Genomic DNA, 15,184 nt, shown 5'->3' on the forward strand with positions numbered 1-15,184 from the left:
TTGCAGCCCAGAGTGTTTAAAAGACTGCTGCAGCCGTGGGTCATTGTAATGAAATTCCACCTTAAAGGAGTGTACAGGTCACTGGCAAAGATACCTTAGGGCAAGATCAGTGCTTCCAGCAGGAGGATTGATCCACATGTTCCCTTCCAGTTCTCTTATTTTACAGTCTTAAAATTCAGTGTGTGAACAAATAATTACACCACTGAACTGACGGTGGCTTCTTCTTTTTTTAAAGGAGAAATTAGATCCTGTTACTTAAAGGCTGGCAGTCAAAAAGAAGGAAATATGCAAAATCCAGCACCCAACTATGATTGTATTTCTCATGCTCAGTAAGTAAACTCTTCTATTAGAATGTATTAAGCTGTTCCTTTTCACATTCCCAGGGGTTGTGAAAGAATTATGCAGTGAACAAAAAGGCAAATCTGCTTTTTAAAGCCATAGCATTTTACCCCGTATTTTTATGGTATTTTATGATTAATTGTGCTTACATGTATTGCTGTGCAGGGCCTTGACATTTTATATGAGTGGGAGGTTTATACAAATTATTATTTATAAATAAATAAATAAAATAAAATAAAATAAAATAAAATAAAATAAAATAAATAAAATAAAATAAAATAAAATAAAAATGCCCTCAGGGCATTTTATGAAAACCTTAATAAAAGATAGTTCCTGTTCTCAAGATTATAATCTAAAAGACATTGAACAGAAGGGAAAGGGTTTGGGAGAAGAAGGAGAAAAGCAAGCCCAGGCACTTGTTATTTTTGGTTTGTGGTACAGTGGTACCTCTGCTTATGAGCACCTCTGGTTACGTATCCTTTGGGATATGCATGCGGCAAGAAGTGCTCTACCGCGCCGCACACATGTGCAGAACAGGCACCTCCAGTTGCGAAAACCTCGGGATCCTACTGGAGCTCCGGAACAGATCCCATCCGCAACCAGAGGTACCACTGTATTGTATATATAGGAGGAGTAAAAAAAGAAAGAAAGAACTGCATTTCACGATAAAGGTATATTCCAGTAGCTGTTTTCAGTTTTGCAGAGAGCCAGTGTGGTGTAGTGGTTAAGAGCAGTAGACTCATAATCTGGTGAACCGGGTTCGCGTCTCCGCTCCTCCACATGCAGCTGCTGGGTGACCTTGGGCCAGTCACACTTCTCTGAAGTCTCTCAGCCCCACTCACCTCACAGAGTGTTTGTTGTGGGGGAGGAAGGGAAAGGAGAATGTTAGCCGCTTTGAGACTCCTGAAGGGGAGTGAAAGGTGGGATATCAAGTCCAAACTCTTCCTCTTCTTCTTCTTCTATATTGGGAATATCATTTTTAGGAAATGAATGTAGAACATGGGGAGCCACATTACACCAAAGCAGGCAATTGGTCTGTCACTCTCAATACTGTCTATATTGTAGCCTATGTTTCCTGGGAAAATGGATGAATAGTTAAACCAACTTTAACAAAGTAGACTTAAAACATGACTGTTTAAAGTGGTATGTTTGGATTTTTGAAACTTTCCCAAAAGAAGCTCAACAACTTTCTTTGCCCGATTCCCACCCCCCAAAAGAAAATATGGCAACCCTACAGAGTATTTGGATCCTCAGTGATAATAATGTCTCCTCATCAGCACACATGGTTTATTCAGTTATATATGTTAAATGCCTTTTCTATTCATATTGACTGAGAGAGGAGGGATGGGTCTTGCAGCATTTATTGTATGGAGGAATTGCAGGGCAAAAGAACCTGTTTCATAAGAACGTGAGAAGAGTCTTGCTGGGTCAAACCAAAGGCCTCCTTAGTATAGCTTCCTGTTCTTGCAATGATCAACCAGATGTCTATGGGAAGCCAAGAAGTAGGACATGGACACAGCAACTCTCTCCCAACTCATGTTCCTCAGCAATTGGTATTCAGAGGCATATTGCCTCTGACTGTGATGTGGTTATGTAGGAAGATTTTCCACCAGCCTCTGCTCTGATAATTGGCTGGAGAAAATAATGCAGATTAGGTATATGAATTGAACAGCACCATCTTGTGTTTCCATAAATAATTATGCTCCTGCCAGTTCCTCACTCTTTTATTTGTTACACCCTCTTGATTTTCACCTGTCATTACAGGATGAAAATGACATATTTCAGGGCTATTTCTAGTTCCCTCAGTCTAGACAGAAGACATGTGGCCTCCTTGCTTACTTCCATGCAGGGCTGGCCTTACATTTGTACCAGGCCACGCATAGACTGGGGTTGTGGCCACGCAAGCCAGAGGGAGGAAAAACTACTTTTATGATGGGACTGTTTAACTTCGCAAAAAATATATATTCTGCTGGCTTTATGTGTATGTCTGCCAGAAGTGAGAAAACTTGAGGCTGCTTTTCTGTCATGTTTGTATTCTGCCTTCCCTTGAAAGCAACTCAGGGTTGTGTAACTGTTATAGGGTGACTATTAAGATGCTGCTGTTATTGTCATTACTACTACATAATGATTTATTTCTATGCTGCCCTTCCTCCCTGGGAGCCTGCAGCAGCCAACAAGATGGAAAAATGCCTTGCATACAGTAATAAACAACATCCTAAACTACATAAATATATGAAATATTTAAAATCAGAAAAACATACAAAAGTGATACCAAACTGTTGAAATCCCCACCAACGTTCATGTCTCCATAGGCCAGGCAAACAACAAGTATTCACATTGTTAATTTGTGCAAACACTCATTTACTCATTGGGTAAATCAGATGAAAAGCCATTATTTAAATTGCAGGGGCAGCACATTCTGTTTTGTCATGTGACGTGAAACTGCCCTGCCGCTGCTGCTACCGCCCCCCCCCAGCTACGTGCTCCCTCCTACTCTGCCACTGCTGCACACCAAGCCACATCCACCACTAGTGGATTGGTGCCATATTCAGACAAGACCTTGCTAATTTTGGGTGAGATCTCATGGGGCAGGGCACTCACAGGCATGCAGCCTAGGGGGCTTCTGCCTCACCTTGCCTAATGGCTGGGCCGGCTCTGGTGAAATGCTCGCATAGCAGCTCAAAGTGGATGAGGATTTTCATTTGGATCAAGGGGTGTTCTGGTAGAAAAAACTTGTCAAAGGTCATAAAAAGTCAGTGTGATTATAACGGAAGAGGATAGAATGTTGTGCCATTACTTTCACTGCTTTTCAGTCTAACCTACCTCATTTTGTTGTCGTGAGGACAAAATGAGATAATCTTATGCATGCCATCCTGTCTCCTTGGAAAGAGGATGGCATACAAATGGGAGATAGCCGCAGCCATCTTGTCATTCTGTCTCCTGCTACCACAGCGGCCACATAGATGCATCTGATAATTCACAAGCAGGTCACAATGGACGCAGCTATTCTATGTTGTCGATCGGTGATATATGATAATCTGCTGGTGCTGCCTCTGACAGTGACAGCAATTGTACTTGAGCTTTCTTTACCAGGCAGACCTCCCAGTCTCTTCTTTTTTGCACACTTGCAGTCCTTACTTTGACTGGCCTTGTGACAACTTTATAATGTAAATTTCCCCATCATGCAGAGAGAATTCATTTGAAAGCCTCGTGATTAATTTGTCGTGTTTGTTTTGAGGGCACGTTACTCTTTCCGGTAGAAGTCAAAGCCTACAGGCTACAAAGAATTAATTGCTGCAAAGAGAGATTCTCTGCAAGTGGCTAGGAGGAAGGTTAATTTTAAAACACTCTGCTAAAGCAAGTTCTTAAATACTGCAAAATACAAGTGTGTCTGGCCTCAGGCATGTGGAAGAGTTTCAGTCTAGTTGCTCTGTGCACTTGATTTGGATTCATTCCCCAAAGTAACTAGCTGCAGAATGCTCTGTACTGTACAAAGGCATCTGTCTGAATACCTTAACGGTATCAGAGATCTCCTGGGCAATTACATCCATATCTGACAGTTTTCAACATCACAATGCTCTCCAAACTCTCTGCAAATGTACTCTGCACTCCAGGCTTTTTTGCTGGAACAGAAGCAGACATTATTGTAAAGTTCTTTAGCACTGAATGGCATCAAAAAAGCAGGCTTCGTTTCTCCCCAGCTACCAAGGTGATTTTAAATGACAGGGACATCCTTCAATTCTAGCAGTAAGCCGCCGATCCTTATTACTGATGCAGAGCGGATGCTGGCATTTGACAGGTTTCCACTGCTACGCAGCCACACACATTTTCACCAATACACAGTGAAACTCTGTGGGATTATGGGACATGGAGGTTTAATTATTAATGGCCAGCTAGGTGCCTCCAGGAGACGTTCATTCACTGCATTTTTATTCTTAAAATACACTTCTACACCGCAATCCAATGCAGATACATTTCACTAATTTAATCAGGGTTTATTCCCAAAAAACCATATACCGAATTATAGCTTCAGTACCTTTGACTGTTGCTTAAAATGTCTGTTCCTATGATGTAAAAAAAAGCTAAAGGACCCCTGGATGGTTAAGTCCAGTCAAAGGCAACTATGGGGTTGTGACGCTCATCTTGCTTCAGTCTGAGGGAGCCGGAGTTTGTCCACAGCAGTTTTTCCGGGTCATGTGGCCAGCAGGACTAAATCACTTCTGGTGCAACGGGACACCGAAACCAGAACAGCGCACGGAAATGCCATTTGCCTTCCCATCGGAGTATCTATTTATCTACTTGCATTTCGTGCTTTCAAACTGCTAGGTTGGCAGGAGCAGGGACCGAGCAATGGGAGCTCACCCTGTTGCGTGGATTTGAACCAGTGATCTTCTGATCAGCAAAGCCCAAGGGGCTGTGGTCTAAACCATCTTTTCCTACGATGTATCTGATCGAAAACTAGAGAGGAAGTAGGTGGAGCACATACAGCTCTGGGAGAGCAGGGACCACACATCTATCTCCAGTGTCGAGAAACTTTCCATGCACACAAAGGAGATGCTTGCTCAGTATGTTTCCTGCATTTGAAACAAATGGGGAAGGTACTGTGTCATTCTTTGTGTTTACTGGAACTGGAATTACAAATGGGCCAGAAGAGAACCCGGCCTAGCTTTCCACTTGATTTGTGGACATGACCAGCCAACATCTTAGCCCTGCTCAGATCTGTAGATCTAGTTGCTTTTAAAGACACAGTAGATGTTGCTGGGCTTTTTTTTTATTTTAAAAAAACACAAACTAGCAACCCTAACTATAACTGCTGTTTTTTAATAGATACCCTCTAGACACAGAAAACTCATGTCATTGGTTGTGCTACAAACGAGTCCTCAGTGAAAGTTCAGCATAGAAAACTGGCTTATACCAAGTGACAGCAGTGTTTCATCTTTTCCAGCAGCTCTCCAGGGTTCCAAACAGGAATCTTTTCCCATCCTTACCTGGAGAATCCAGGGATTGAACCTTCTGCATTCAAGCACGTGTACCAGCCCAGAGCTACATCATGATGAAATCTAAGCTGTGACATAAGACTATTTTATGTTGGATATCTCCTTATGTTGTAGGAAAGCTCCTTTTAGGCTTAGCATTTAAAGCTTCAGAGCTCTTCTAGAAACTCTTTCATTATTACTATGATAAACAGCCAGTTTTTCTTCCTCATTTGTGATCAGCCAGACTTCCTTTCTGGCTTAGTACTTTCATGTGTCTCTTAGTATGGAAGTAAAAAATTCAGACAGCATTTATTCAAAAGTAATTGCTTAGAAATGATAAAGTAAAAAGAGTCTCCTTTCTGTAGTTAGTCTACCATGCCAAGATGATTTGAACTGTATCCATTCTCTTCCCCTGCCCCTATGCAAATCAAAAAACATATAATATATCCTATGTGGGATGTTCGGAGAAGGAGAAAAATGTTGCAGTTAGGTTTCATTGGCACTTGTTAATGTACTCAACAGCTGGCAATTTAGATCATGCCATAGAAGTCTACAGAAAAGAAAGAAAAGGAATGGGGGGAGCATTGCCACATGGTGGCAGCAAATGTCTTTCAAGGAGCGACTATCTCTGTAGTGATCTAAACTCAGGTGCATCATTTAGATTAGAAGGTCATAAGGGAGGGACATCAATCTTCTGAAGAAACAGGAGGGGTCTCTCGAGAAAACAGAATGGCAAGAATTGTTATCATCTTCCTAATCTTCATCTATCTTCTGAAGTATTTTTCAGAGAGTGCTAGCAAAGGTGATTGATATTATTTGGGGTGCAATCCTGAACAATTGCAGTTAACAAAGATACGATTTAACAGCACTTGGAGATACGTGTGTCTGTATATATAAAATTTATTTACACCCCACCTTTTCCCCTAAAAAGACTCAGATAAAAATAAGAACTGTTAAAAACATAGGGAAAACAATCATTAAATTAAAACTGCACACAATTCTCACTATCCAAACTTTTGTCATATGAAAATTCAAACACAACGAATTAGTCCACAAACCTTGCTGTACACACTGCAGATGCAGATATCCAAACAGCTGGACCTGCAATTAGTACTGTTAACAAATAAGCAGCCTTAACCAAGCCTTACTGTTTTGTGTGGGGAGAGATAAGATAAATAAGAGAGCATTTTTTCCTTCCTTGTTTGCCATCTGCAGAGTTTCAGGGGTTTTCCCTGGGTTTCCCCAGGTTTTTTCATCATTTTATGGTCCAAATCCCATGACTATAAATGCATTAGAAATTAGAATAAGTGACTTGTTATGGGAATGTTCGCCAAATGATTTGCTGAGAACGCGTTGTGTATAGATAGTAAGATCTGTGTTTGTATACATATTTTTAAAAATCTATAAAAATCATAGCAGGCATATGCAGGTCCTGTCTTAAAAGAGGCATCTCCCCACAAGATGGGATACCTCATTTCAGATGATGGATGCCACCCTCAGCTTTTATATGTTTCTATTTAAAATGGTTGTTGTTGTTGTTGTTGTTATATCTGCTGTCCAATTAATCTGGGATCGGCACCTTTTAAAATCAATCCAAACACTTTAAAAAAATCAATTGAGTGAACGGACTAGTTCACTAAAGATTGGCTTCATGGTCTTGTGCAACAAGTGTCAACAGCACATTATTTTTACATTACTAACTGAATTATTAACTAAGCAGGTTTTTAGCTGGCAGGACAGTCCAGTGCATGTCTGCTCAGAAGGAAGTCACATTGAATTCATTGGGGCTTAACTCTCAGCTAAGTTTGCAGCCTGAATGCTGAAAATTCCATGTTCCTGTTCCATTTGCAGCCTAATTAAGAGTTGGTAGAGATTTCTAGTACCCTCCTGCATATGGTTTCTTGGAATTAAGCCACATTGGTGCTTTAGACCCTAGCAAGTGTGTTTTGAATGGTAGCCTTAAAAAATTGTTTCTCCATTTCAGTAGAATGCCTTGTGCATGCTGCTTTTTTTCCTGTGTCTGAGGCCCTCAGTACTTGGATTAAAATACCAGTTGACACAGGTTTAGTTGTTTTGGTTCAAGCTACGTTCCCGGAAGGAACAGGATTTCCTGTGTACTGGTTATGGATACTCATGATGTACCTATAATGCAACAGGTGCACTAGATTGCTTTCCTTACCAAAATTAAGCTATGTACAAAATCACACCGTAAATGAATTAATTTCTAGAGTGTCAGTAGAGGGCACTGTATACCTTTTGCATAGGTCATGCATACATAACATGCCTGTCAAGTAGATTGGTAGTTGCTAATTTACCTTTCGAAATGCATTCATTATTCCATTGCAGATATTAATTGTCTGTGGTAGCTATTTACATAACACAGAAGATTTTTAGAAATATCAAACCTCTTTTTCAAGATCCTACATTTATGGTGTTATTTTTTGGGGTGCATTTTTTACTTACTATTTTATTATATATTTATATTTTAAATACTTATAAAACACTAACACAGTGTCTAGACTTCTTATTGTTTATGCACTGTAATCTGAGGTGGCACTTTAAAAATTAAAGTCAAGTGTGTGAATATTATAGCATTTGGGCTGAAGTGGCTTTAAACAACACAGGAGTGAAAAAAAGGAACATGCCAAAGCTAAGTTGAGCAAGAAAAGAAGCAGAGGGAATGTGGCGCACCTCCATGATAGAGAATGTGCCTGGTGGATTGGGCATTCAGTGATTAGCAGAAACACATTCACCAAGTGGAGATCGAAAGGTAAAGGGTAAAGGGACCGCTGACCATTAGGTCCAGTTGTGGCCGACTCTGGGGTTGCGGCACTCATCTCGCTTTATTGGCTGAGGGAGCCGGCGTACAGCTTCCAGGTCATGTGGCCAGCATAACTAAGCCGCTTCTGGCGAACCAGAGCAGTGCACAGAAACAGCGTTTTACCTTCCCGCCGGAGCGGTACCTATTTATCTACTTGCACTTTGATGTGCTTTCAAACTGCTAGGTTGGCAGGAGCAGGGACCGAACAACGGGAGCTCAACCCATCACGGGGATTCAAACCGCCGACCTTCTGATTGGCAAGTCCTAGGCTCTGTGGTTTAACCCACAGCGCCACCCGCGTCCCAAGTGGAGTTCTAGTGCAAGTTAAAGATTAATGTCATGGATGGGGTGGATGCAGAGGAGCGGCTGGAGGCACCAGCCAAGGAACCCCCAAAGGAACTGCCAGAGATTGAAGGGTCTGAGCCAGGGTGGGATGACAATGAGTGGTCAGAGGTGGAAGGAGCAGACTGTCGGTGGTGGAAGCTGAAGAGGTAGCAGAGTTTAGTGAACAGGAAGAGAATATGGCAGAGCACCGTTCAGATGCCAAGACAGAAGCGGGGACTGGAGAGGAGTGAGGCCAGGAGGCAGAGAGGCTGGTTGCGGAAGATGCAGTCTCCCTCTCCTGCTGTGACCAGCTCTCCTCCTCCCAGCCTCCTAGAACACGCAGAAAAATGAAATGGGCAGAGCAGAGAAGGCTGAGTGCGCAGGCACAGCCTGAGATTGCATGGGAAATGTTATGTATTCAGTGGTCTGTTTGCCTGAGCTTGAGTCTGGACTAAGGATTTTGAGCTCCTGTGTTCTGATTTGAAACATGATGTCCAATCACAGAACATTTCAGGATTTGGGCCTCTGCCATTGGCCCTTAAACTCTGAGTCGTGATTCGCAGCTTGGAAGTTTAGACAGCCAGTCACTTTGGGAGTGGGAGTGGCCCAGGCCTTCAGGAATGTATATAAGCAGTTGCTTTGCCCCATTGTCCAGTTCTGTTAGTTCATTAAAGGTTCTTGCTGTTATCACTGTATCTTGCCTTGTAGCAACCCACCTACAGTTCAGGAAAGACCCTGGAGATAAGGAGTGGGCACTGGGAAGGTGTCCTCACAATTGCTTCATCAAGGCAAAACTTCCTCGAAAGAGTTGCTGATGTCACTAGGCTGCATCTTAAATCCCTCCTCAGTTGGTTCCTTATGGCTCAGGTTCATGGCTTGTATCCACCAGAAGCCATACATTCGGTACTGTGGGCCTAATTCTGTATAACTCTGCCCCAGCTGAGATCATACAGGCCCGCCTTCCTGTTGAACTTCAGACCTTTCTGTGATTAATTTAATTGATTTAATCCACTGTGTGCTCTTTGTAATCTCACTGTACAATGCTTAGAAGCTCTGGTGATTAAGTGGTATATATATAGCTGGAATAAAATAAGCAAAATATATTCACCTCTGCAAAGAAAGCATTCCCCATTATTTATGACTACTGCATTGCCGTCATCCTTGTATATAAAGCCTCTCTAAACTATCTCTCTAGCTGAGGTTTCCTATCCTTGCAAAATGCTACTTCCAGACAGTGACCTCTAAGGTACTGAGTGGCCTAGGTTTTAATCGCTCTGCAGAAACTGGGGTGAGGTTTCATAAAACCATTTGGGGAGCTGCAGGTTGTACAAACACTCCCTCAATCTCCATAGTCTTTTCAGTGCCTTAATGGGGCACTCACTAAAAATTAATTCTAGTCCTTTATCTCCTTTTGTGCGCAGTGAAACCCATTTCAGCTCCTCTAGTACAACTACCTCAGAGAGCCAAGAAGCATCTTCTGATCATGGGCCAAGTGCGTTGCAACAGCAGCTGCTACTGATGGTGGCGCGAAGAACCCTTTCCGAAACCCAACGGGTACCGTGTAATATCTCAGTTCCTAACACTTCGTATAAATATGTCCCAGGGAAGGAGATTTCTTTTAAATGGGCCTTTTCTGTTATTGCTGGGATTAGGGTGACTTGTTTAATAATCCTGTAAATATTGATGTACATACTTGACAGTTATTTCAGGATATTTGACTACTTTTGCATGCTTGTTCGGAAAAGATCCCATAAATACTCCCAGCAGGGAAGGAAGGCATTCCTTACTGATGGGGTCAGAGCGAACCTTTTCTGGAAACCCCCACTCTTGCTGATTGTCTGGATCAGGCTGATTATGTATTCATTGTATTAATATATTCATTTATTGTTCATTATCTCTTTAGTTAATCTCCTGATGAAGAGCTGTTTTGTCTTGAAATGTGTACGGAGGGTTTGCCTTTGTGTAGGATACACTGAAGTGCATTTATAGGTGAAGCTTTTGTGGGTTTTTGGTTCAAGGTTTGGCAAATCTGATAGAACTATTGCTTCTGTAGGATAGCTTTTGGGATGACGGCTGTGTGAGTATAGGTGGGGAAATCTTATACGGTCGTACCTTTGTTTTCGAACAGAATGAGTTCCGGAAGTCCATTTGACTTCCAAAATGTTCGGAAACCAAGGCGCAGCTTCCAATTGGCTTCCGATTGTGCAGGCGTGCCAAAAACAACAGTGGAAGCTGCGTTGGATGTTTGGCTTCCCAAAAAATGTTTGAAAAACGGAACACTCAATTCCAGGTTTTGATCATTTGGCAGCCGAAATGTACGAGTACCAAGGCATTAGACAACCAAGGTACGACTGTATATGTATGCGTGTATACACACACATATTCCTGTGCTTCCTGGGGGTGGTATGCATCTGTTGGGGCTCTTGCACTTGGATCAGGAGTTTGATGGCCTGGGCCAACTGCCTAACCAAGTGGGCTACATTTACAGATAGGTAGCCGTGTTGGTCTGCCATAGTCAAAATAAAAAAATTCCTTCCAGTAGCACCTTAAAGACCAACTAAGTTAGTTCTTGGTATGAGCTTTCGTGTGCATGCACACTGTGGGTATCTGAAGAAGTGTGCATGCACACGAAAGCTCATACCAAGAACTAACTTAGTTGGTCTTTAAGGTGCTACTGGAAGGATTTTTTTTTATTTTGACAAGTGGGCTACAGTGGAGGCTGGAATATTGGGGCAAATGGAGCACTTCTTCACCAGCTCCAGTCTGCCCTCGGTCAGCCCCTACCTTCCTGATTTCTCACTTGCAACAAGTCCAGGGGGTGGCCCTACCTGACAGATTCCTCTTCCCTAGTCTCAGCAAGGAGGAGGATGGGGACAAAAGTAGAATTAGTTGGCTCTACTGGCCATTGGCTCCAGTTCCACTTCCTGTGCCATTGTTTATGAAGCCAAAATGCCACCATCCATGCACATGATGCAGGTATCAGCAGACTTGTGGGAACTTCAAGGTCTGCAAAACCTTTGGAGGTGGGGAAACTCCTAAGGGGAGCAACAACAGGGAGAATCCACACTGTGGCATTTTCTTGCAGTTCCTACTAGTAAATAGTAAAAATTTGGCTTTCTGCCCTTGCCCATGTTGCCTCATGGTAGCAAGTATGGGCATGCAGAAAGTTTTCATTTAATTACTTCATGTGTTTTAATTCAGTTCAGCTTTTTTTTTGGTTATAACTATAGGTCATCACAAATATAAAAAAGGGGAGATCTCCATTAATTAATCAATGAGATGAGAAGTAAAACAACAAAAAAAGACTCCATTTTACTTCAATGCATGCATTTCTCTTCTTCTTTTTTGGCGATCACTCATAGCCGGGTAACATTTTCTTCCATGAACACAGTCTTAAAAGTGAGTCCATAAGTGACTGTGGAAGCCAATTCCACACGTCCTTCCACAGTGGGGACATAGGTTTCCGGTTGGGAGTTGATCACGGTGTGGGTTTGCCAAACGTGCCTTTCTCTTAGCACATTTCTCCCTTTCATCTTGAGTTCAAGCATCTTCAAAGTCCATGGCACCTTTGGTAAAGGCTGTTCTCCAATTGGAGCACTCGCAAGCCAGTGTTTCCCAGTTGTCGGTGTTTATATTACATTTTTTTAGATTTGCCTTGAGAGAGTCTTTGAACCTCTTTTGTTGACCACCAGCATTACGCTTTCCATTTTAAGTTCGGAGTAAACATGACTCCACATTTTGTTGCAGTTCCCATAAGTAAATAGTAAAAATTTCACCCTAACATGGGGTTTCTATGCATAAGAGACATTATTACATGTTGATTTTTTTAAATTAGACCATATGCTTCAGATTGGCCAGAAACCTTCCAAAATCTGGCCAGAATAATCCTCATATAGGAGAAGGGGAGTTTTTCTTCACTAACTGATGGAGAAAGTTATTTTTCATCTTTCACATAAAGAACAATGTTGTTGACATTTTTTAAAAAAATAAAAAGGAAGTCAGAGCATATCCTTGCTTCCCCCTCCTATCAGCTGAAATAAATCCACTAAGAGCCCTTTACAAAGATAGTTTTCCCTTCGGGGAGGTGTTAGAACAAAGCATAGAAAAGAATCAGAAGGCATTGGTCAATATTGGTGCTGGATAGCTTGAGCCACAACAATGGTTTCAGAAGCAGCTTTCAAATTCACAGATACTGCAGATAATAACCCTTTCATGAGTTTTGAATGTTTATGTATTAGATGGCTCAGCATAAAGCAGTTGTGCAGAATGAAGAATCTGCTCCTAAATCTTTCTTGTTCTTCCATGAAGATGTTATTTTCTATTGTCCAGGCTTCAAGTTTAACTAACAGATACCTCACATATATTTTAGCAACAGTATCAAACTGATTGATTGGTCTATAATTCAGTGGTAAAGTTGTATCTTCTGTTTTATATACGGGAGTGGGTTTAATTCATTTCATTATTCATCAGTTTGCTTTTCATTTGTTTTCACAGCTGATACATAATTAGTTCATTCATTGTCATTATTCCCATTCACTATCATTTTCTACTGCCTTAAGTGAAACTTGGCTACATACTCTTCAGCTGCCTGTAACTTTTGTGCTTTACATTTTGAAAAACGTCATGGTATTTTTTAGCCTCTTTCTAACTCTCCAAAGGATCAGACCTACCACATTCCAGAAAGATAGGACAAAGTGTACCCATGTTATAGGCAGTTTAAAAATGCACACCTTGTCACTAATGAGCTATGAATGAAGTGAATGGGAAATGAATGGGGTTTTTTAAAAATCAAAACTTATGCATTCAAAAGTCTATTCACTTTTTCAATAGAAACAAATTTTAAAAATGGGGCTTTTTCTGCCTGTTCTATTCCAGATTTTGGCTTTTGAACTCAAGGATTCTAGAGTACAGAACGTCCTCACTAGGGTTTGTTTTAGGTCAACTTCTGGCCTTGTTAACTTGTATTATTCCATCTGAATGTCTTATTCTGATGTAATATAATACATGACCATAGCATTGTAGGAACCATACCATTGACGCAAGTATTACTTTGGAAGTCGTCGGCTGTTAGATTTGGGGCAGGGGCAGGATAGCAGTCAACCTGTAACTTTAAAACAGGATCTGACTGCCCAATGAAAACATAGCTTATTTTCTACTGTGGTAATTTTTCATTAGAAAGTATGTTAAACTTTTTAGATGGTGGTTTTGATTCTGAAAGGTTAACCAATGATTAAATTGAATAATGTTTTTTAAGGAGCAGAGAGTAGTTAGAAAACAATTTTAGTACTTCAGAGAAATAAAGGTCAAAGGAACTTATTCCAGCATCTTACAATAATTGAGTTTGTGGCTTGATAGATTCAAATCACATACAAAACCTTAAGGTCAAAGAGCAATCTTGGCTGAAGTAGGCTCAATAAGTATTTTGTTTCTGTATATTGTAAATGGTCTGTGGCACAACCTTATGACTACAATGAAAGATAGACTAGTTTTTTCTATGCACACAAAATTGGGTTTCATTCATGGTGCAAGCAAAATGAAATCTATTTTTAAGAAGTTCAATATAGAGGCTCGTTCAGAAGTATCCACTGGAAAAAGAAACCAGTATGAAATTGCATAGCTTTCTCTTAGGCAATACACAATTATATTCATCTTTTATTTTATTTTAAAGCATCTCAGTGAAGACCTTGAGGATTCATCATGTTCATCGGCACAGAAGAAAATTAACAGGCAGTTTTACAAATTTATCGTATTTCCTGGCAAATGGATAAAAATCTGGTATGATCGACTTACCTTGCTGGCCCTGCTAGACAGGTAAACTTTTTTAAAAAAATAATAATAATACTATTTTACAGTGACATTTATTTGTTCCTTAGAATAGGGTTGGCATTTCAGATTCTGGGAGGTAGACCAAAGGGACTTAAAAGGAGGCGGAGATTCAGTGTGAAAGGTCTACTCGCAGATATGGTAGAGATTAAATTGTGAAACACTAGCATACTTTTGAAAAAAATTCATTAGGATATTTTCTTGTTTCATTGTCAGCTAGCAGCCTTGTGCTGGGCTTTGCTCGGGAATGCCAAGAAACCAAAATGTTTTCAACACAAATAAACTAATTTTGAAAACGCACAAAGGGTTTTTAATATCTTTGACAATACTAACATTTATATAGACCCATTTACTGTAGCAATCATTATACAGAACCTGTGGGTTGCCAGAAATGCATGTGCTCCTAAGGAATAATCACATGTAATTTGAAACATGGGGAACATTGATGGTCTTCCTACCTTTTTTAAAAATAATACCTTTGCCTGTCATTCTGGCTCAGCCATATTTTGCATGTACTGTGACTTCAGTACACACATCTTGCTTTCTCACTCGTAAGGGCTTTTCTGTTTCCTTTGGTTGTGGGGGCAGGGGACAACTTTGCACAAAGAAGCCATTTAAGGATGGAGTTTTGTGTTTTCATCAGGGCATAATACAGATTTGTTTTGGGGCATCCAGAGAATGTTAAGCCTGATGCAAATAACTGAGATAGATAGTTATATAAATAACAACAACAACAACAACAACAACAACAACAACAACAACAACAGTAGATAGGTAGCCGTGTTGGTCTGCCATAATCAAAATAAAAAAATTCTTTCCAGTAGCACCTTAAAGACCAACTAAGTTAGTTCTTGGTATGAGCTTTCGTGTGCATGCTTTCGTGTGGTATCTGAAGAAGTGT

The 15,184-nt window shown here is 40.9% G+C and overlaps 1 protein-coding gene across 2 annotated transcripts in view; it reads left to right on the forward strand.

Moving 5' to 3' along the window:
• The window catches only part of PCNX2 (pecanex 2), a 116,857-nt gene that overhangs the window by 13,327 nt on the left and 88,346 nt on the right, over positions 1–15,184 (forward strand). For both annotated transcript variants that reach the window (XM_082214952.1, XM_082214951.1), the window contains exons 8-10: positions 236–329; positions 9,882–10,014; positions 14,129–14,271. In XM_082214952.1, coding sequence (XP_082071078.1) covers positions 236–329; positions 9,882–10,014; positions 14,129–14,271 — 370 coding nt within the window. The remainder of the gene's footprint in view (positions 1–235; positions 330–9,881; positions 10,015–14,128; positions 14,272–15,184) is intronic.

Source organism: Podarcis vaucheri, assembly GCF_965113315.1.
Source record: "Podarcis vaucheri genome assembly, chromosome: 3".
NCBI lineage: Eukaryota > Metazoa > Chordata > Lepidosauria > Squamata > Lacertidae > Podarcis > Podarcis vaucheri.